The 24263-nt window shown below is 41.4% G+C and overlaps 1 protein-coding gene across 5 annotated transcripts in view; it reads left to right on the forward strand.

The window, feature by feature from the left end:
• The window catches only part of LOC117135944 (semaphorin-2A), a 29035-nt gene that overhangs the window by 1136 nt on the left and 3636 nt on the right, over positions 1-24263 (forward strand). Inside the window, exons 1-8 of one of the 5 annotated variants that reach the window (XM_033296529.1) lie at positions 11241-11349; positions 12116-12438; positions 20357-20444; positions 20692-20743; positions 22596-22664; positions 23502-23609; positions 23844-23981; positions 24053-24185. In XM_033296529.1, the coding sequence (XP_033152420.1) occupies positions 12273-12438; positions 20357-20444; positions 20692-20743; positions 22596-22664; positions 23502-23609; positions 23844-23981; positions 24053-24185 (754 nt within the window). In that variant the 5' untranslated portion in view covers positions 11241-11349; positions 12116-12272. Of the gene's footprint in view, positions 1-11240; positions 11350-11977; positions 12439-20356; positions 20445-20691; positions 20744-22595; positions 22665-23501; positions 23610-23843; positions 23982-24052; positions 24186-24263 lie in introns of those variants that run through there. The other 4 variants (XM_033296528.1, XM_033296526.1, XM_033296527.1 and 1 more) reach the window with 4 other exon arrangements.

Genomic DNA, 24263 nt, shown 5'->3' on the forward strand with positions numbered 1-24263 from the left:
GTGTGGATCTGTATCTGAAGATGCAGATGAAGGCTTTCAGATATTTGAAAATTCTCCACACTCGAAAGGAGGAGGGCTTCTTCTTGTATCAACAATAGCAAAGCAGTCGGCTTGGGCGAGAATGTGGCTGTGAGTCGGGATAAGTGTCGGCTTATGCTTCTTGTTAAACAATAATAATTGCAAATCAAGTTAGGTTCCATCTCTCGTCTGGCACTTGATATTTTGAGGTTTTTGGTTTTGATTTGAATGGAGCCAACTTGTTTTAACCCCAAAGCTAATCGAATCACAAGCACACACACTCGCACACTCCTTGCTCTGAACTCTCAACTTTTGCATTTTGTGTGAATTTTCACCAGCCAGCACTTTTTGTCTTAGCCAAAAGCAAAGGCTTAGAAACTCGCCCTAACAAGCTGACAACTTGAAGTTCTACACCTTTGTGCCAAACTCACAATTCACAACTTAGAGCCAAAAACATCCGCACGGGAAACTGAACAATGAAATGTGATGTTAAAAGTTGTGAGCGCTTCTTTCGTTCAGAAGTTTTGCGGTTATCTATCAAATTAGTAAATAACTCACTTGACTGCATTAATATTACTTTGCCAGCGCATTTGTGGAATTTTTTACTCCTTATTAATGATCTATTACAAGGCGAACCGCAACGGGCAAATACTTAAGATTATTTGCCTGCAAAAAGAGGGATGCACACAGATGAAAATTAATGACTTAAAGAGAGCAAGCGAAGGGCCATGCACTGCGCGAAAAAAGGTGATTTCGCATTAATTACACCAGCTGATTAATGATGGCACATTTGGCTGTGGTAAAAGAAAATTATGAAAGATTAAATTAATTTTGCTTAACGATTAGAAAGCATGGCATTAAGCTTTACAACCGTTTTGTTCTCAGAGTAGGAAGGGTACCCAGAGTTTTGTTTCAGTGGACAATGCAGCACTCGAACATCTCCCAATTGGGCAAGGGTATACGCATCCCCCAGCCATTTCCCTTATATTATTATTAATGAGCGGAGCAAAAAAGGTGAACGCGCACACCTTTTTGCTGCTGCGATGGGAAATTATAAAAGTCGCTGGATAATGGAAAATGTTTCGGGATGATGGGGCGGTCATAGCAGACAGCTTATTATCATGGCGGCAATAATAAAAGGGAATTATTAATATGACAAAAGACAAATGACTGAAATCGAGTTTGAAATGACTGGCGTGGAGTGTGGGGCATTTTGGGTTGGATGGCTATGGCTTAAGGGTTGGGGTAGTGGGCTGACAAACAAGTGCCAAGGGGCAACACACACACAGATACACACACGCACATGGGCAGACCGCAAAGACAAACGAATGGATCCCTGGCCTTTGTGACTCCAAGTTGGCTCCTTTTACTGCTGACCCTTGTGGCAAAATTGAAAATGTGGTCTGTGCACTGTGGGTTGATGGTGGGGCAAGGGGGATCTAACCCTCTGGAATGACAAAAGGTCAGAAATACATTATGTGCTAATGCAAAGTCCATGTTAATAAATGTTGATTGAAATAATGATGATTAATATTTAGTATTTTGACATTTTGGCTTGCGGCGGCTTCCGCTGTCGCAAAAACACTTGGCCAACAATAGTTGGCCGGGCTATTATCATTTATTTTGTGCGCGCTCTGCTCTGATGTTTCGTTAGCAAATTGAAAAAATCCTTTTGTTCGCCATTTGCCGCTGCTCAAGTTGATTTATTGTGTGCACAATTATTCCCGGGAGGAAGTCTTCCATACACTTGCCGACTCCCTTTTTTTTATTTTTTTTTCTTTCTGTTTATTTTGCGACAACAATTTATAGCTGCAAATTCTTGGCTAGCAAGATTGAGAGCGGGAAATCGGTGGGTTGCGATGGGGTGTGCTGGCACCTGACATCCTTGTGCCGCTCACATGGTCGAATTTTTCGCAATTTCATGTTTTATTTAGTGCATTTTCCACTGCCAGCCCCCCCTCAGTTACCTGTGCCCCTCCTCCACCTGAGCCAATAATTCCCAGGCTATCCGCTCCTTCTCCTCAGCGTTTTTTTTTTTTTTTTCGCTCTGTGTGTGTGTACGCTGCATTGGCATTTTTCGATTATTGGTTTTCTTTCATTTGATTGCACATTTACACATTTTTGTTGTTTGCTTTTTATTTTTGCCATCGGTCCGGCTTTTACCACTTTTTGCACTCGGCTTTGCTTGCACCACAAAATTTCGAACGTGTCGATACCCTGTCGCATATCGGGCATGTTAGGCTATGTTAGAAAATGGTAAAAACAAGAAACTATATATAAAATACATACATGAAATAAAGCATGATAACTAGTATCTACAAAATGCAAGAACCTATTATGACAGGTAACTCACAACTCATATGAAGCTTTTCCTTTTTCGAGGTGCCTAAAAAAAGAACGTACTAATTTCTAAAACAATATTTTTCACCCAGTTGAGCCAACTTTCTCTTAGTTTATAAAGAATCTTCAAAACATAAACCATAAATCCCCGTTGCTGGGGTATTCAAGTTTTGATCAGCGAAAAGTTTGCTTGCGTGTTTATCTTTTGTTTCGATTTAACTTCTTTTGGAGTTTCTGCTGCTGGAAGCTGTGATTCTATTTGTTGTTGGCATTTTCTAGCCCACCTTTTCCCAAATTTTCCACCTTTTTTTTTGGCTCTGCTGACGCTGTCAAGTGTTTTGTCGCTTGTCAACGATTTTTCGCCGTACTTCCGCAAAAGCCAAAAATGCTTGCCAAATCGTTCGTTTCCGTGTATGTGTGTGTGTGTGTGTTTGGCAATTGCAATTTTGGATATTTATTGCAAAATGCAGTGACTGTAAAGGAGGGCGTAACAGGGTGCGGTGCGGGGGGATTGGGGTCTCTAAACCAGTCTGGGGCTAAAACATCAAGCCACACAGCCCCAAACTCCGCCCCCTAATTGGGCACTTTGTAGACCAACTGAGGACCTGATCCTGGCAAAATGTTACATGTTATTAAATTAACGGCAGACGTTCTGCGCTTTGCATATGAAAAGTGACAGTAAGTGCAGCAGTTTTCCCCGGGAAAAACGAGAGCATGTTAGTCTACCCCACAGATGGAAATGGTCGGGCTCTTTGGTGGGTAGCTCCATAAACTTAAAAGCCTTGTCATGTTTGCTTAACATTCATTTTTACCCCGGCAAAGCCCGTTTAATTGTGTTAGTGAGCGTTTTATTATGGCACGGAGTGCCTGGACCACCATAACCCCTAAACCCCCCCAATCCCTCCCCACTGCTTTTTCCAACCCCCCCACCGGCTTTTCCGGTGCCCACAGTCCTTTAAATTGTCGCTGGCATCTGTCCCGTGTAAGGAAATAAATTGAAAGCGAAATAAAGTGAAAATTTTTGCATAGAGAAAAGTGTTTCGTAATTTTTACGCCTGAAAGAGAGAAATAAAAAAAACAAGAATTTAATGAGTCATTTGAGCTACGCCCGAAGGCCTGAAATTTCCGGTAGAAACGAGCGAGTGAAAAGTTTTTCCCAGCTCCTCAGGCTTTTGCCCTTGCACTTCAAAGCGAGCCCAGCTGGATTTCAATTTGAACTTTGGAAATGCTCCAGGCCAGGCCGAAATAATAATTATTTTGATTTTGGTTTCTCCTCATTGCCGGTTCATAATTATTCATAGTTGATAATCAACGGCTATATGCATTGTTCTATATAAGTTCCCATGCAAAAAGGATTTAAAAGCAATTTTAAATTTAACTTGTAGCAACTTCTTTCTGAATTTACTCAGTTCGACAGTGATTCCTGATTGTGGCCTTAAAATATTGCAAAATAGCGCATAAATCCCATAGATACATGTTCGGAAAAATGCCTTGCAATCAAATTCTTCATGCAGGACACATTTCTCCTTTTAAGCATTCTAAAACTAAAGCAGCAGTGTGCTCCTTCCCCCCAAAAAAAAGGTTTTCCACTGGCAACAAATACTCCAAATAAACAAAGGCTATAGAAAGCCACTTGGGAGGGGGAAAATGGTGAAAATGCGGGGTGAGCGGAAAACGGGGACAGGGACACAGACAGTTTGATGGAAATTGTTAGGCAAGAACAAGCCAACAACAATGGAAAATACAAAATACTTTTGGGAATCAACACCAAAGCAAACAACACACAGATACAGATACAGATACGGCCGACAAGTGCATATGTCTTTTCGTTTGAGAGACATCCGAAAAAGGAAAGAAGCGTGTACTATAGCTTTGCAAAATTAGAGGAGCTACGAGAGCGAAGGCAAATGAGCCAGAGACACGTAGAGGATATAGGGATACATAAGGATAAGAGGGGGGTGTCAGCTGGGTGGCATAGACACAGTTACTTAGCACGTCAATTGCATGTGGCATGTGGATATACGCTCCCAAGTGGCCTTGCCAGCCGGAAAAGGAAAAGCCAAAAACCCGGTCTCGAACTTCAACTTCAAAGCTCGGCACTTGTGCACAGCGAACAATGGCACAATGGAGCTCCTCCTAATGCGAACATTATAAAATACTTAGAAAACTATAATATACAGGATATCAATATATTATATACATACTATCTTCAACAAGTTTTAAAGCTATAGCCAGTTCCATTCAACATTTTTAAAGCACTTATACTTTTCTTGAATAATATAATATGCACAAAATAAATCTATAATATATAATGCTTGCTTCATTTATTTGCATAATTTTATTAATTATAGTTTTATTATTATATAGTTTTTCTCTTTCCTTTTTGGAAGCTGGAATTATATGAAAAATGCACAGCACACACACAGCCAAACAACTGAGCAAACAGACGTTAAACGTATAGATACGTACATATATGCGAATGCAATGAGCCGGAAAAAAGATCCTGGCAAACGGCAGCTCAAGTGGCCAATTGGACCAAGTGTGTCCTTCGCAGGGAGTTGAGTTCCATTTTCGATTCAGGTTGCACCTTGCCTTGCCTTGCCGCTCCACCTTTTGTGTGCTGTTCGGCAATCAGGCGATGCTAGCTGTAAATTGATAATACTTAACGTGCAGCACATTTCCCCCCATCACCCCAGTTTTCACCGCCATCCACTTGCTTATTTGCACTTGACTTTGCAGTGGCAAGCAGTAGTGTCGAGCAGTACAGCCACTTGAGGCACGCAACATCGTTTAAAATTGCATTTTTAACCTTTGATGGTATAAAGTGCATCATGCATGGCACGATTACTAGGGCTTATCTTTAAATGTGTGTTATTAAAAATCAGATCAGGAAGTATTATAAAAGCATTGGCTATTCAATATAATTCCTAACCATCTTATTAAAAATATTGTTTGCCACGATTGTTGTTAATATTGTTTAACAATTTCAAGTTGAGCAGGATCAAAGTGTCTACAAAAATGTAGGATTAGATGTTTTCTATTCCATTCAAGATCGAATGCCGACTGCACTTGGGGCTGAAAGTGCGCTCCTTGTCTTTGGCAGCCAAAATCCCACCTTCGCATCGAACCAATTCTAATGCGCTTAATTTTGAACAAAAGAGCCAAATGGCAGAAATGGCGAGATGGCGAGATGGCAGCGGCTGCAACTTAGTAAGCCTACTTACTTAATGGCAACAAAGGAGCAATCCTTTGTTTGTTCAAAGGCGCAATCAGACGAGGGGGCGTGGCATGGCATTCAGTCTGGCGGCAACAATAACAAACGCTGAAGGAAGTCCTCTGGGTCTGAATCAGTGCCTGTTTGCACTTAGTATTTGTGTTTGTGCAATTAATAATGGCAAGACTGAAAGGAAGCGCCATGCCCCCTATCCCCCATCCACCACAAATGTATGCAAAGTCTTTTCCATAATTTTCCGACTTTTTCTCTTAATGAGGTGGGGGATGTGGGGGGCAGACAACGGTCAGTTATCTAGTTGAGAGCATCTCAAATATGCAAAACTAAACTCAATTCTTGGCTAATACAAATGTGCAGCTCGTAGCTGGGAATGTTTAACTTTTGCTCTAATCTGACATAATGAAAATGAAGTGCAGAAATGGTAGATGCATCTCAATCAATTAGGGATCGGACTTGGGTTAACTGCACAGTAAAAAAAAACTAAGCCACATTCAATTCGGTATTTCTATTTTATTAGCTCCAAGTGTTGGCAAAACATAAATTTTGTTCGGTGCACGGAAAATGTAATAAACTTAAGTATGCATGCTGGAATATGTATTTCGAATATATTTGCATAAATGCAACTACTGCACATGCAATCCAGGCAAACATGAACAACAATGGCTCAGCGGAAACAGGAAATGCAAATGTCTCACAAGGGCGGAAATCTATTTCAATAAACTTGCGACATTGATAAATTATTAAACTGACATTTTCCAGTTGTTGTTGTCGTTGTTGCGCCATGCTCTTGTTTCGCCTTTCTGCCCCACAGCAGTTGCAACTTTTGAAATTCAATTATCCCGATTCAGTTCTGACAAGCACATTTGCCAAGCATTTTCCTGAGGTCAGCCGAAATGGCTGGAAAAAAATCAGAAAGCCTCCAATGACTAACGAGTGGCAATCGGAAAAATGTTGCCATAACTGAAGCGAAGCTCCCATACTCGTGCAACTCGATGTGGCATCGACAGGACAGGGCTTTGTGATGTTTCCAACTGACAGCTGGAATTAAAATTTCTCCTCGACGAGCCGATTTATGCCTCCTGTGACTCCAGTGCCTCTCCTCCGATGGGCGGGGGCTGCAATCTGCTCCAGCCGAATCAAAAGCCGGTTTCCCCATCCAAAAGTCTGTTAATTGTTGTGTGGTTCTGCACCTGATGTCGCCAAAGAGAAAGGGCGGTGGAAAACTCTGGGCCAAAAGAGTTGACAGCGAGTGCGTTGCGGTGCGGGGGAAAACTTCGAGCCGGATTTTCCCAGACTTTGCTGACATGCGGCTTGGAGCTGCGGCTTCTGACCCATCAGAAAACTCAGCTTTGCTGCGGTCTCACCGTAGCTAAGCGATAAAATTATCCACCTTTTTTAAGCCTTTTAAACCTTTTAAGCCTTTAAACAAATGGCAGCTGACATCGCAGAGCACTTGGAAAATTAACCAGAAGTAGTTGCTTTCTTTTTGGGCCATCAAAGTGTTTACACATGCCAATAGAACGTTTAATATAATGGAAGTTTTGCATTTATTAACTTGATTGCCAGTAGTAATATATTTCGATTAAGTTTTTCTCTTTGTGCATTCGTTGAGTAGAAAGTTGTGGGGGTCAAAGTGTAGGTGTGGCCACACTTTAAAGTGCTTAATTTTGTCCCCAGTTCGGCAGGCACTTCTTCTAGTCTGTTGCACGCGATCAAAAGGCTTGCCGCTTTGTTTTCCCCCCAATTCAAAATGCAACGAATTCTGCACCGTCTGCTGCATTCGCATTTGCATTCGCATTTCGCAGTCGCATTGAGTGACACAATATAAATCCGAAAGTAGTTGAACCCCGTCTCGCTGGCGACCAAAATGCTTTTTTAATTATGCACATGGAAGGGAGACAAAACGAGCGGCGGAGGAGCAAAAACTGCCGGCAAGTTTTGTTTGCCGACGAGTTAGACTCTGAAGCTGCCAAGCCAACTTCCTGACTAGTCTGAAGTCTGTCTCTGTCTCTGGCTCTGGCTCTGGCTCTTATCCTCGTCGTTGTCCTCCATCCTGGTAGTACTATCGCCACTGGTACCCACTCCCTCAATCACTGTGGCCCTCTCCGGCTAGACAAGATTTGTTTATCTGGCTCTTTCTGCACTTGTTCTGCAATTCTTGTTGCTGCATTTTGCCGCAATCTGTCTGTTTGATGTGACACTAATCCCGGAAAATCCCAGCTGACTTCTGCGACACCCACTTGGAAGGCAGGTGATCTGATCTGTGGGATCTACGCTTAAGTTTAGTCAATCTAATCGTGGTCACAATATGGTCACCATCTATGCATTATTTCAATATAAATATATAAAGAATTATCAATGAATGCTACTCCTTATCGCTACTTTCAAGTTCGTCCTTACAGTAGGCCTAATACATCTTACAGATACGAAGTCTGCAACTTGCAGATACATTTGAGGTCAAGTAGGGTAAAAGGAAAAGCTTGTCCGCCATCGTTAAGGTGACGTCATAATGTCTGCAATACGAATACATGCAATTATGTTTTGTGTGCGATAACTTGTCATTATGCAAAATATGCTGCATTATTTATAGCATAAACACAGGCGCTGACATTGCATGTCAGGCCAAAGTTGAATCCGAATGGCGTAAAAAGGCAAAAACTGCAGAGCTTGGCCCAAAGGCAGGCAAAACACACACCGAGTGCAGAGTCGTTGTAAACAAACGAGTGGAGGCACAACAATGTGCAACACAATTGCTGCCGCACTTAAAATTAATTGAACTTGAAACAAGTGCAGCCGCAGCCGCAGCGCCAACTCATGAGAAATTCTGTGGTCGAGCCAAAAGGCAAAAACTTTTAGACCGCACACACACACACACACACACGCACACCATCACGCCTCACACTTGCAGAAAGCTTTCATTAGTTCTGGCCGGCCAAGTTTTCCTCGTAGTTTACTTTTTCTGGTCAAGTTCCAACGGCAAACTTAATATTTAGTGCCATTTGCTTGCTCTGACAGTTTCCAGAAGTCAAATCGTTCTTGTTCTTGTTCGTCGCCGATGCCACTGCCTCTGTACAGTCAACACACGGTAACAGGAACCTGTTTGCTTTTTTGGCAAGAGCACCTTGATAGTTGGGAGAACTTATTAAGTTAATTAAAGCAGTCCCTCAATGCTTGAAACAAAATACCGTTCTTAGTTGCAATTATATCTGTGAATTTATATAAATTTTAGGACAAAAAAACATATTCATAACATTTATAAAATCAAGCACAGAATTCCAAAAGAACGCAAAATTATAGTTTTTGCCGGAAATAAAACTCATTTCCTTAAATGTTCCATACTTTCAAAGAGATTCTTTTAAGTACTTATATTCTAAACTTATCTTATAAACTTTAGATTACAAAAGTAAATTACTTTTTCCTAGTAGAACCAAATCTTCCATAGGCTTATTTCACTGTAGTTGTTGTTGCTGCTCTTGTTGGTCAGTCCAGTTTTTATTTTTCTTTTGGCTTTTTGGCTTTCTGCGCGAACAAGTTGGTAGGAAGAAAGTGCATTGAAATCTTTGTAAGTAACTTGAGTAAGCCAACTTGGGACGACAACAACACAACAAAGGACAAGCAGCAGAACAACAAATAACAAAACAGGACATTCACAACAAATGGTTTTTATCGCTTCCCCAAGCTGTGTATGTGTGTGTGTGTGTGGTTGTCTGTCAGTGTGTTGGTGTGGTTCGCTGCTGGTTATTTGGCCAACTTTTTATATAATGCATGAAAGTTGCCGGCCGCTGACAAGTTGAGCGACCAACAATGTTTGGCGAGACAAGTTCCATGTATTATTTGGCATAATCAAAATGCTATTTAGGCACTCTCCCACGCTGTCAGCCCCCCTTTCTCCACCCTCCCCTTGAACATACTAGTATTAAGTAATAAATTGCATCACAAAATAATAAGCAAAAAGAATGCTCGTTTTTATGTTTATACGAAGGTTGATTGGCAACTATTTCACTTGAATTTTCCTTTTCGTCCTTTAAATTGTTGCATGACTTCTTAAGGAATGACATGTCCTTTTTAGATTTTGAAATTATTATTTAATTGACCGCAACTGAAGGATCAAGAGAAGAAGAAAGCGAAAGAACTGAGCACAACACACCCCATCCCTTTCACACACAAACATGTGTGTGAGTATGTGCTACGTGTGTGTGTGCGTTGTGCCTTTGTTTGTGTACGTGTTGGGGCATACGCGCTGTGCAAAGTGCGCTAAATTAAGCTGTCATTAAGGACTTAATTAAAGTCCTTTGTTGAAAGTTGACATTGTGTGAAAGAAACGTTTGCGAAAACAAATGACAATGGCGACGTTGTCGCTGCTGCACTTGAAAGGCTATCCCCCGAAAAAGGGAAAAAACCCAAAAATGGCACCCAACATCAAAGCAACTACAAAGCGGCAACAACAATGCGGGCTAGGAAGAGAGGGAGAGAGGGAGTGAAATAGGGGGATAGAGTGAGTGAACATGTGTCAAAAATTTTCAACAGTATCATGATGCAAGTGCTCCTTTGGTCGCACGGTCGGGTGCGAGGGGGACGACTAGTGTGGTGATTCTGCGAAAACTCATTAGCAGGCAAACAGAGAGAAAAGGCCAGGCAGACAATCAACCAGGGGCGTGGGCAAGGATTTCTTGCGGGGGTTAGCCAATTGCGATCAAAACTTTTGATTATTAAATTTTAGTTGGAGACGTTGTTACTATATTATATGTTTCTTATTTTATTTTTTGATGAGCACGTACTACCTGTGCTGATCAGTGCACCAAACAATCATCATTACCATCTCAGCTGCATAAATGAATAAACTACGCCCCTGACGGAAACGAAAGCACGCACAGGTGGCGCCCGTACAATAGAAAATATCAAGGAGATGCGAAAACATAACCGACTTGCTTTTTAATTAAATATTTTGCCAAGCAGACACTCAAATGCCAGAGACACTAGCAAACTGCGTTTAATTGCCGCTCGAGGCTGCTAAATGCAAGGATTCGTCTGCATACCTGCCATCCATCCACCCATCCATCCATCCTGCCGCCCGTTTTGTGTGTCTGGCTTGGCAAATGTTTGCCTATTGCCAAAATTGTCGTTGTCCTTGTTGTCCTTGCTAAAAATCACTTTGCCGCTTCCGCACGGTGGAGTACGAAAATTGAATACCGCCATTCTGCAACGGCATTTTGTGGCAAGGATTATTTCGACAAATGAAAATCCACGACGCTCCACGAATATTAAACAAAGTTTTGTGTCAACAGTTTTGACCTTTTTTTCAGAGGAATTTAACAAATGGTTAAAATCGGCTTGGATATGTCCAAGAAAACATTATTTTAAATATAATAAGACGAAAATAAGAAATCATTTCTAAAAGTTTACCAAACGAAAAACTAAAACACATTTATATCCCTTTTCTTATTGTGTTCTCAAGCATTTAAGGTATGAAAATAACTTTAAAGTGAAATTAGATATATTTTAAGTATTATTTTCAAACACGATCACCATTGTTGGTATATACCAAATACAAAACAAAACAAAACAGTGACTGCGATAGTCACGCGACTTAAACGCGCTAGTGCCTTTCTCACAACTGCGCGATCGGAGCGATCGTGCGTTGTTGTTGTTCTTCTCGATTCTACTTGTTGTCGGTTCTTCTTTTGTGTTTGGTGTTTCCGCTCGAGTTTCTTGGGCATTTTACAAGTGTTCAGTTTTGTGGCGGAACTTGTTTCGCATCGGTAAAATATCTAAAATGCATTAGGATCGCAACTATCTAATTGGCGTTTTGCAGTTCATTCAATTCGGAGTTCGATTTTCGAAATTCCAATAAACCGAAACTCCCAACAACAACAACTCAAGTGTGTATCTCTGGCTTTGTTGTTGCGTATGTGTGTGTGTGTGTGTGAGTGCGTGAGCAAGTGTGTGTGCGTGTGCTGGTTAAGGGCAAATTTTAAACTGAAAGCAAGGAAATATTTGCAGATTAATCATTTATTTATTGAGGCAGTGCCTTGTAAATTGTTTAAACTTTAAGAAACGCGCTCGTTCACCTTTCTTGTCTCTTTCCCACCCCTTCAGAGTAGAGGAATTTTCATTGTTTCCCAATATTGTTTCTTTTTTTTGTTTTTCCAATGCGTGGGCATGTAATAAACCAGTTTAAATTTTCCTTTTGCCTTTATCTTCATATCGCACATGCTTTCCGATGGCTAAATGCGTTGAAATCGAATTGAAAACCGAATTGAACACAGAACTGTGTAAAATGCATTACGCCTTTATGCGCCTGCAACGCATACATAATTAATCCGAAACGAAATTGGCACTACGACTGCGGGTCCAAAAAAAAAACATATATGTACATATATATAAAAGGAGAAAAAAATTGCAGAGGGGTGCTATAAATCGCCCGAGGAAAGAAGTTTATTTTAAAATCCATTTGCCAGTGAAATCAATTCCATTGCAATTGCCGCAAAAGTGTGTAAAAATAATACAAGTTAAATGTGTTAACAGTTATTCGTGGGAAAAAACGTGCCGGTTTTTATTCATCAAACGGTAAAATCAACAAGCAACCGCCTCTCGCTCGCTCTTGCACTTTAATCCAATTGAGGTTGTGGGGTCGCTTTCGCACCCCCCTTCGTCCACCTCTCTCGCTTGCACCGCCCTCGCAATGCCGCTCCTACAGCTAACGCCACTCCTCGCACTCCTGCTACTCCTCTGCAGCAGTGTGAGCGAGACGGCTGCGGACTACGAGAACACCTGGAACTTCTACTACGAGCGTCCCTGTTGCACTGGAAACGATCAGGGAAACAACAATTACGGGAAACACGGCGCAGGTAACTAGCCAACTAACGGGATAAAAAGGGGCGGGAACACGGATTAAAACACACTTGTTAAATAAATTTTCACTTTTTGTGCGCCTTTCTCGGGGGGCTTTAAAAATTAAAAAAAAAATGTTAACAAAATCTCTTACATCTATGTACATTTATTCGTAAAAACTATGGGAAATGCATGTTAATGTTCAATACACTTGAAAACTTAAAAATGCAAATATTATTATTATAAAACGCTATTTTAAAACTTGATCGTAATTTAAGCATTAAAATTGATTAGCATTACTTATATTTGGTACAGGGTACTTAAATCGTCGGCTTACACGAATAAGACAGCCTTTTCCCGTTTTTTAACTGCGGCCAATATTATTTTTCAATCTTTCAGGCAACAACAAATTTGTAATTTATTTGCCATAATATTCGCACATGTTCTTTGTGCCTTTATTATTTATCTCGTTTGGTTCGATTTCAATTGCAACTATATTTTTTTCGTTTCGGTTTGGGCCATTTTCCATTTCTGGCTCGGAGCATTGTTATTGTTGTTGTTTTTTATAATTTGCATATTAATGCGGTGCATTCATAGTGAATATTGCTGGTCTGCGCAATTGTGAATTGTTGCTATTCATATGCATATTTCATGTTTAAACAAATACCAATAATGTAATCATATTTTAACCATATGCAGCCCCATAATCCACAGAGATAAATCCTGAATGATATATAATTGACTGGGTTCCCTTAATTCCCACCCCCTCCCCTCAAAAGAATGTGAATGCTTTACCATTTAAATGTTCAATCTACCTTGATTTTCCTCTGTTTCATAGACCTGGCCACCTTTATTGAGTCATTAAGGCCTAAAAGTATTTAAAATTCATCTACGAGCGGCCACAAACAGGTTATTCACTTCTCTACCTCTGAGCTTGTTGGATTTTGCCTAATAATTTTGGGCAGCATTAATTTATCATCGTGCGGTTGATTGAAAAGTTCCCCAGCATCCATTGAATGTGGCTAGAGAACAGCAAAAAGCCATCAAGAACGCTGAAAATGTTGTATAAAAAATTTAAATCTCATTTAGCCGGGCTGGCCTGGCTAAACAACAACAACAACAGCAATCGGGTCAAGACCAGTAAACATTTTCTAATAGTCCACGTTCCGGAATGCCTGGCATGCCGGGGCCCCCTTGTCTCCACTATATCTTTAACTATAAGCCATAAGTGCAGCATAAAACTTCACGTGCCGACAACAAGTTTTTGGTCCTTGCCGCATGCGGCGCTGTAAACTCAATAGCTAAGCACTTGCCCTAAAGGAGAACGTGAGACGATTAGGGAATCGTTCAAGCTGCTTGCGCATACTTTTCCGGGAGCTATATAGCAAAATCATCTATATGGGATAAGTCCGAAAAACATGCAGAAGGAGCCACAAAGTTCGAAGGTTGCACCAGATGCACTGTATATAAACCGATCGGCGGGCCATAAATTAAGGTAGTTAAACCACAAAAGCCACCACCGAACTGACTAACAACAAAACTCTAAAATGTCAACTATAAATTCCCCCGTTGATGCGGAATATTTATTGCATGTTTTTTTTTCTTCTTTTGCCCGTCTGTAAATGAAAAAGCACTATTTTCATTGATTTAAATGAAATTAATTGCACTTTATTTTAGGGTAGTACTAAATTTATGCCTCTTCATGGCATTTGTGAGTGCCACTATGGCCGCACCGTCCTCTGTCGCCACCTCGCCCACTTCAATTGGTTGACTCAGCGGTTTGACAGATGTTTCCACCACTCTGTTCCCTAAAAATTCTATTTATATCTGCCGGATAGCTCTTCCCCTTTGTTTTCTCTCGCAAAAGATACACAGATACAAAGATACAAAGTTACAAAGATACGCACAAGGTGCTGCGACTTCATTATTAAGGCCAAACCCCTGATTATTGACTCATTTTTGACCGGCAGGTAGCCAAAGGTTGAATTGTTTTTGTAGTCAAAAAAAAAAGTGTAGGAAAAATAGAAACTGACTGATAAATTCACACATTTCACAGCACTTAGTGTTGTTCAAAGCATTTACAGCCAACTAACTAACTAATACAGTGTTAACAAGCTTGTAAGTACTGGAAACTCTTAAGATTCTTTCATTTTAAACAATACTTTCCATAGTTTTCTTTATGCTTAAAATACGTATCAAATATACAAAGCCAGTGGAGTAATGAACTCATTTGCTCTAAACTGCATCTCGCAAAAAGTGCAGCAAATAAAACTGAGCGCAGCGCACTTGGCCAAGTGAGACAGTTTAGAATTATAGCAGTCATTTCTTATTTATTTTCAACTCTTGGCATCTAGTTTTTATTGCCACAAATGGTGGATGGAGCCTGGGATTAATGGCTTTCGCGTTGTCTGATTTCTGGCCAAATGCAACAGCTTTAAGAGCTTCGCACTCGCTCGTGGTCTTTGTCAAGCTGTAGGCACACACTGCTGACCCATTAAAACGACAAAAGCGATAAAGGGATAGCCGAGTTCTTGCCCCCGGCTTTTATATTTCCTTCTTCTAGTATTTTTTTTTTTTTTTAGAGCCAGTAGCTAGGGTGGGGCTTCAGCTGTGCGTTCCACTTCATCATGACGGCAATGTCAAAAGCTGTTCACATAGCGGGTCGAATGGAGCCCACCCCTTTCCTGTTGAGCCGGGCGGTTGGCTGTTGGGTTGTTGGGTGGGGATTTACCTGGCTTTGAGCCGGGATTCTAGCCGAGCACCGGGGAACCACCCAAAGCATGTCGTCAGCACGGCGGAGCAACGTGGAGCTGCCTCACAATGGAAACTTTGCCGCGAAATTGAATTTCAATGCAATACAGTGCAGTGCAGTGCAGTGCAGCTCCCGACACCTCCAGTTGCAAGTGGGGCTTAATATTGCTTCCCTGCGAAAGGAGAAGCTACAAGCGGCGGCGGCAACATCATTAAAAGTGTGTTTAAAGCGGACCCTTTTGGCCAAGTTTTAGTTGGCCAGCGAACGAACGGAGGGAAAATCACGTTTCGCCTTGGACAAGTTTGCCAAGTCCACTTGGAGAAAGGGGCATTCTCGAAATAGTAGCTGAAATAAAAACTTTCTATAGTCGAGTGTTTCGACTCTAATTATTAATATTTAATGTTAAGTGCGAGAAGTACAAGTAGTGCTACTTTTTGAGTAACTAAGGGGTGTTTGCAGGGGTTTTTTAGATAAGCTAAATGAAGAACTTTTTCGCGCACCCCAAATCACTCAAAAATCCAACAGGAAGTTGCCATTTTTTGTCGCAGTGCTTTGGCAAATATGTGCATAGTTATGTAACATCCGATTGATAGAACCCACTTAATGTAGGCGTTGCTGATTACAGCTGAGGAAGTGCGCTTATCGCTCGCAGGGCGATGGAGAAACGCCGAGAACAGAGAGAGAAGAAAAGCGGGAAAGGAAAGCGGAAAACTGTGGCCGATAGCCGAGTGTCGCAAAATGTTGCAAAAGCAATTAGCACAGGCAACGGGGCCAAATGCAATCAATCAACTGCAAATGCAGTTAGGCCACAGATTTTGTCGTTTGCCATAATTCAATCACCTTAAATTGATGCAAATAACTCGCTTAACGTTAATTTCAATTTGCCCATCATTTTAAGGTGAAATTTAATTAAATTTTCATTCATTGCCTGCCTGGTGGCGTATGTTTGTATGTATGTATGTGAGCTAGTTCGTATTTGTGCTGGCCTAATTGACTCAGGCTAAGCATGCTAAAGACCAGAATTTGCATTCCCTTTTGTCTGGCCAAAATATGTTGCATATGGCAGGGAACTTGCGGCTTTGTGCGCACTTAAGTGGCAACAAGACGTGCAGCTCTGGACTCTGTGAAATCATGGAAAATTAAGCGAGCCGCAGAATGTTTTAGTTGCTGGGCAATTTGCCCATAAAGGTGGCCAAAACAAGAAAAAAATTAAATGAATACCAACTGGGTAAAAAGGGATAAGTGTAATAGAGCTGTAAATACTCTTACCTAATTGTGGACTTAAATAATAAATCATATATAATCAGATCATTCAAATATCTTTAATGAAATCCAAACTTTTTTAACGGAAATGCCAGATATTTTCAATCAATAAAAACAAAAGATTTATCTAATATGCCATACGACTTGGTGTTCGATTACAATAATTTGTGCAACTATCCACTAATATAATAATATTCAGTTGTTTTCTTTTACCTGTCCACATTTTTTCGCTCATTAAACTTCATTGTATATATACCCTGTACAAGGGTATAAAAAGTGTGGGTTTTAAAACTATTTGAAGCGTTTATGTGGCGCACTCACACATGAGCCATCAAATGAAGTTGCACTGGGTAGCAACTACCTCTGCTACCACCTCGTTTTTAACCAAAAATGAAACAAATACCGCATCCGCATTTTGTTGCGTTTTTGTTGGCAGCTTTTGGATGCGATGTCCAGGCCATATAACTAGGATACTCGGATGCTGGGCTACTGGGATGTCTAGTGCTGTTTTGACTGCTCTTTTGATGCTTTTTTATGAGTGCGCTCTTCGGGTTTTTCCTTTTTTTTTTTGTTGCATTTCGCTATTTTGCAACAAAATGAACTTGCGCAGCGCATTGCTGCTGCCATAAAATGAACTAAATTGAGTTGAAAATGTTTTGCACAACGCTCCGCCCCCCAAAAATTTCCTCTACAGTCTGAAACATTTTCCCTGCATTTCATTCATGGCTGCAGTGTGGAATTAAAGCTGCATCCCGATGCCCCGGGGCATTTCAGACGGCTTACAGTGCTGACAATAAGTGTATTTACCATGCATATGCGTTTTAATTATACACACAGACAATCAAAGGGAGACAACCACCTCTGGGTTGTGGGGCCATTGTGTTGTCTTGTGCAAATGAAATGGTAACCGCTTTGGCTAAGCATTTTGGCTTACTCCCCACACTCCACTTCACTGCCACCCCCCTCCTGCCATGCACTTCCTATTCTTCTTTGGCTTTCTCAGCCACGCCCCTGCCCCGCAACGCCCTTTTCGCATTCAGTTTGCAACACAGGTGCAGACGTCTAGACGGCTTTCGAGTGCTTAGAGCCGACGTGAATTTCTCATAATTAGCAGAGCACTGAAATAACTGGGAATTTTCAACAGGGAAATTCTGGTTGGGCAATGCAAAGCAGGGAAATTAAAAGCAGTAAAATATATTTATTTTTTAAGTATGCTTTTAACTAAGTTTTCTCTATTTTTCTTTTATTCTAAGTAACCTGCAGTCATTTTCTCTATTTTTTATTTCCATTTCTGCCGATTAGTCTGCCCTCTCCCCCTTTTTCACATCCTTGCAATCTCTTTATTGTCTAGACTTTCTACGGAATGTTTAGCTGCAAAAGACCGGAGAATTATCAAAGGAAATTTTGGGTTCTCCCAGTTTAAAGGCCATTTGCATAGCCAGCTGGATGAAGCTAAAAGCAGCTGCAGGGTATTGATTCGACATGAAAGCCTTGAGTACACGTTCCAGTCTGTGTGTCATCTTTTGCGACAAATTTGGAATATACCTTAACATTTCAAAGGTAAATGTCAGCCGGGGACCGTGCACCTGCAACTGACATGGTCGTGTATATTTGCGTATATATACATATGTGTGTGGTACCTTCATCTGCCCGGGGCACGGTCAAATGGGCGGCTTGAGTGGGTGGGGCACGACATTAAATGTACAATATGCTCATTGCCAACCCTTCGACCGCCCCTCGTGGCCAGCACTCGCATTTGATTTGATAATAACGTTTTCGAAAATGACATTTTCTCCCTGCCAGAAATTGATTTGACTGCCTCATCTTGGCTCTTTGCGCTCCGTTTTGCCACGTGGGGTTGCTCGTAAAAGGCAAACGCATATTTATGAAGAGCATAAAAATTATTGACATATATGGCGGAGTCATAAATGCTCATACACATAAGCACTCTTCCACTTCGCCCAGTGAAAATCCCAAAAGAAAATTGCCAAGCCAAAAAAAAAAGGGAATATAAAATTTGGCGTTTGTTGTTTTTTTTTTTACGTCACTCAAAGGCAGCTCGTAAATGCAATTTGATTTTGATTGGACTTGGATTAAAAGCAAATAAAGTTCACATCTTAAATGTCAAATTTGAAAAGGATTCTTACAGTTGCCTCTGGGTAAACTTTAGCCCATACGATGGGGAATTTCTATTGAAGACTTACAGATATGGCGAAATTTTTTAAATCACCTACTTAGTGTAAAGTTAATGGACATCTTAAAAATCAAGTTTCCTTTTCAAGACGAAAGGAATATATTTTAATTTTACCAACAACTTGAAAGGTTTTCTTTTCCCAGTCCCACAAAGCGCAAAAACCGATTGAATGACCTCGTTTCGCTAGAGTTCACGTCCCTTGGTGCCATCAATTTTATGTTAATATTTGCCATATTTTTATTGGCTTAATCCAGTCATGAAATCGTGGCAATATGTTTTTACTGGCTGCCGATGACAATTGGCCGCCATAAACAATTTCGCAAATCGTTGTGCGCCGTTGAGATTTAACCATTTCCGCAGACTCCATGAAACATTTATAGTTTTCTGGCTCAAAGGCCACATCGAATATATGTATGTGACTCAATGTGGTCAATTAAGTTGCTCAAATGCAAATTATTTATTAGTTCATTCGGTTCGTTGTTACTAAGCCTTAAAGAGTGAGTTTTTCTCGCTTCAAGATGCGAACGAGCGAAAAAAATAAACTTTGAAAAGGTTGTGCCAAAAAAATAAAAAAGGCAAAGGGAAAACTCGAAGAAAAAGCAGGAAAGTTCGACAGGCATTCACAATAAAAATATGTACAAAAGCATTTCAAGCGTACACAAGTCGACTTCCTGTTTGGCAAGGACATTCTATTCGAAATGTGCATGCAAACAAGGATACGCGCAAGTGTGTGTGTATGTGCGCACTTCTATTGTAGTTGGCCAATAGGTTGCTCCTTGTTTTCCCCCCATTTACCCAAAAAAAAAATATTCTCTCGAAATCGGAAATCAAAAATAGCTACATTTCTGCCGGTGGGGTCTTCGGTTTCCTTTCCGTATTTACATATCCCATTGTTGAGCATGAGCATAAATCGGATGCCAGTTTGGGTTTTGTTTGGGTTGGTTGCGCTTGGATTTGAGTTGGAGTTTTGGATGCCCTGCCCTTTGTTTGCTCCATTGCTGACCTCTGTCATACTTTCGCCCATTGTCCGGCTTCTGCTGAGGGGGATAATGCCTCGGTCATCCATATTACTTGAACGACATTTGACACTTTTGTGTGGCACAGCTTCCCGCACCACTGCAAATTCATAATTCCCATCAGCAGCTCCTTGGCGGCAAAATTAATTGCTGATGATATTGAAGCAGTGATGAGTGACAGGCGGCAAATACAAATTAGTTTAATTAAAGAATTGTGTGCTCAGCATTTAGCAATATAACCACATAGTAACCACACATGCACACATCATCCCGCTGGGCAAACAATTTGCAGACAAAGCGACGTCACTGAAATTAACATAATACAATACTTATAATTAATGGCTCTTGTTTGTCCGGGGGCTTTGGAAAGGCATTTCGTGTCCTAAACCCTCCTTATTTTCTGCTTTGCCACGCGGAAAACTTCAATGTAAATAAACAGGACCATTTTCAAGCTCTCTCTTCTTTTTATTTTTTGCACAAAAACGCCGTTTGATTGAAATGGGATATCTGTATCTGTATCTTTGGGGTGCCCGACTGGGCTTCGTGCTACTGTTTGTCTGTGGCCAAAACTGTCCGCCATTCTGTGCGGGAATGGAAACTTTGTTGACACTATCTAGACACTGTGTCCGGCGTCTGCGAACTCGGTTCACTTAGGGAAAATTTCTTGTGCAAATATTGAGTTTACTTAACGAAAATGTTTTCTTTTACAGATCATGTGCGGGAGTTCAACTGCGGCAAGCTGTACTATCGTACATTCCATATGAACGAAGATCGAGATACGCTCTATGTGGGAGCCATGTAAGTACAGATGCTATAGAACTTCAAAAGTTGAAACAAAATATTAATATTTAGGTTTATTTTTGATAGACAAGTACACCATTTGATTGCCACTTTGGGCATAAATGTCTAAATAAATAAAGACATTGATTGCCAACTATTACCTATCACTAACCAAATTCTAGTTAGAAACCCATCCTCTTAGCTGTAATTCAATAATGCCCTTCTGCAGCAGAACTACAATGAATTGTATATTTCTTAATTCCAGGGATCGCGTATTCCGTGTGAACCTGCAGAATATCTCCTCATCCAATTGTAATGTAAGTATGGCTGCCATGACTTCGGCTCTGGTTGTGCTAAATGCCTTAAATATGATAATCCTGGAGCACGCTTTTAGGCTAAGTCCTTTCGTCGCCAAAGGTCACCAATGGGAATGGAGGAGGATGTGGCAGGTTGTCGAGAGTCGGGCCACAAATCTAGATGACAGTAAGGGGGGAAAAAATCGTGAAAAGCTTTTGGGCTAAACAACTTTGCTTGCGGCCGTTGCTGTTGGTGCTCTGTGGCATATTGTTAAAAATTCATTATACGCCACGTTGCCACTGGGCAGGGTGTTGTTGTATATGTGTGTGTATATGTTTGCCATAGTTTCCAAATGGCCGCTAAGCTTCTTGCAGCCTTTTGTGGCCATAAAGCGCCATCTAAACGTTGTCAGCACAATACACCGGCTTAGCAGCCTTTTAGGCGCACTTCAAATGGCAACAACGACGTCGACAGCCACAAATCTTCGATTCCCACGGCGCAGCGGCTGAAAAAAAAAGAATGTTTATTTTAGTTAACCCAAAGGTTTCGCCCACGCCAAACTTCCAGCACGACAAAAAAAAAGAAGGACCAAAAAGCATATTTAATATGCACTCTCTTGTCCGGACATTATGTTCCTGGCGTATTCCCCGAACTGGTTCGGTTCTGCAGGCTCAGGTTTATGCGTTGCCCAGATATAAATTTTTGGGGAGACACGCCACATACGCGAACTTGCCACAACATTTGCGAGGCAATTCGATTACAGGAAGTGCTACCCCGTGTCTTGGGTCTCAAGCTTGGGCTCGGTCTTGGGCTGTTTATGAATTTATGACTTGCAAAAGTTTGTTTTATGAGCACCACACACCTGACTTGGTGTTCTCCTCACAGGACCCGTCCTCTATTCCACACCACACCAAACCAAACCATTCCATTTTGAGCCCTGCAAACGCATCTCCGGGCCGAATCGTAAAAGTCTAAGAGGTTATATTTCCTTGTAGCATGCTCGCCAGCCAGGATACGTCAATATATTTTATGCGGTTAAGTGCGAATACATTCGCCGTGGGCATCATTTGGTTCTGGCCTATACACATGGAGTTACACTGAGGAAAAGAACGAGCTAGGAAGCTCAACTAACCATAGAGAGATTGAACTCCAATACTTCAATTTGTTAACTCTGATATGCACAATGGATTAAAGATGTTCATATAGTCCATATGTCATTTTGTCCATATATAAAAATGTTGCATGGCGTAAACGTTCTCATTTTTGTCTCAGTGTACCCGTGTGCCTCGTTTGCTCCCAACTCCTGCACCTGTTCCTCCTCCGGTGCCTCGGCTCCTCGTAGCACTGCTCCCGCTGCTTTATGCGCCAAATGCAAATTCAACTAAATAATACATGATTTTGGTTTTATATGAACGCTCTGCTGCGACTGCCTGCCTCCCAAGTGGGCGGGAATAGGTGGTTGGGTGGCTGGGTGGCTAGGTGGTTGGGTTTGGAGCACGTTGGTGAAGATGGCTGGGTGGGTGGCTGCGCCGGCAATGGAGCAATGGAGGTTGGTGCGTGAAAATATTTCGTGTGTGCTCGGGTAACATTACGTGATTTATAAATAAATTTAGTTGAAAGCATTCTGAAGGTGCCACGGACGAACGCTAGTTGTAGTTTATGCCGCATGAGGCAGACGCAGCATCCTCCCCCCGTTCAGCATTTGCAATATACAATTTTTGTATTTTGGCTTTTTTGAGTAAATTGAATTTTTGAATTGATAGAAGCCACGGCACGTGAGCTTTTAACCTAATGGTTAATGGTTGCCAGGTGCACGCGATTTGATTTGGTATATATTTAGCTAATTTATCCCGGGCTTACTCTTCGTTCCAGCGGGATGTGATCAACTTGGAGCCAACACGGGATGATGTGGTTAGCTGCGTCTCCAAAGGAAAAAGTCAGGTGAGTAAAAAACGTATAGAAAATAAGTCATTTAAGATATGACACTCATTCATTATAATATTTTTATTCGAAACTTCCAAGAGAAATTCCACAAATTGTTCCATTCATAAAACCCCCTTTTTATACTGATTTCATAACAACTTTTCCGAATATCTTAACCACAATTGTTTTACCTTCTCCTGTTAAATTCCTTTGTGCATCTGCAACTACTTTATGTATTCTACATATGTATATACTCTCAAATAAATCACATCCCTGTGGAGGTATTTCAGTAACTCGATTGCAGTTTAAAACCAAGAAAATCCCATCGACTGGCAATGTGGCAGACGCTTCTGTTGCAACTCGTTTATAATGTGACAGCAAATCCTTTCATTCGAAATCAATTTCAAGTTATTCGTGGCAGGAACAGTAGAAGCAGTAGCAGCACCACCACCAGCAGCAGCAGCAGCATGTTGCATGTTGCACACACACACACACACGTGAGCAAGATGGGGGCCACATGGGCATCCTGCTTAAGTCATCATAAAGCTGACTGTGTGCCACTGGTGCAGGCAGTAATTTCTGCAGCGTTTCGTTGCATTGTTGCCAATTGATTTAGCTTCGGCAGCGACGCGTGCTATTGCAATTTGTCCACATTTCTGCCACAAATTCGCTGCTGCATTACGGAACACACTCGAAACTATTTCGATTTCGCTGTGTTTGGGGAGCAAAACAGATGATGCCGTTCGCCGTACCATAAATTGAAAAGAACAACCCACTACATTGTCAACCCGGCCAGCGTTCTTTTGTTTTTCCTGTATCCTCGTCTCTATAATCGATATGTGTGTGTTTTTGCAGATCTTCGACTGCAAGAACCATGTGCGTGTCATCCAGTCAATGGACGAGGGGGATAGGCTCTATGTGTGCGGCACCAACGCCCACAATCCCAAGGATTATGTTATCTATGTAAGTTGGCCAGATTGGGAAGCCGTACGCCGTACGCCGTATGGCATATGCTTCCATTCATGTCGCCCATGAAAAGATTGCCACCGACAGTTGACTTTAGATGCCAATCAACAGTTGCTCATTCAGCCTTTGACATCTGTTCATAGATAAAGCACCTAAACTAAAGTCAAACACTCGAAGGGTAATCTTTTGTGCCCAGCATTTCACTTATTCACCCATCTCTCCATCCTTAAGGCGAATCTAACCCACCTGCCGCGCTCGGAATATGTGATTGGCGTGGGTCTGGGCATCGCCAAGTGCCCCTACGATCCCCTCGACAACTCAACTGCTATTTATGTGGAGAATGGCAATCCGGGTGGTCTGCCCGGCCTGGTAAGCAAATTGCTCTCATAAACCAAAACTTTCTCGGACCTTAACTGAGGCTGTAAATTGCTCCTCCACAGTACTCCGGCACCAATGCGGAGTTCACCAAGGCGGATACGGTTATTTTCCGCACTGATCTGTATAATACTTCGGCTAAACGTTTGGAATATAAATTCAAGAGGACTCTGAAATACGACTCCAAGTGGTTGGACAGTAAGTATGAAATAAGCATATATCCTTCTGAGTGCAATTTACTCTTATACTTTTACAGAGCTGCAAGTAAATGGGTTT

Source organism: Drosophila mauritiana, chromosome 2R (genome assembly GCF_004382145.1).
Source record: "Drosophila mauritiana strain mau12 chromosome 2R, ASM438214v1, whole genome shotgun sequence".
Taxonomy (NCBI): Eukaryota; Metazoa; Arthropoda; class Insecta; order Diptera; family Drosophilidae; genus Drosophila; species Drosophila mauritiana.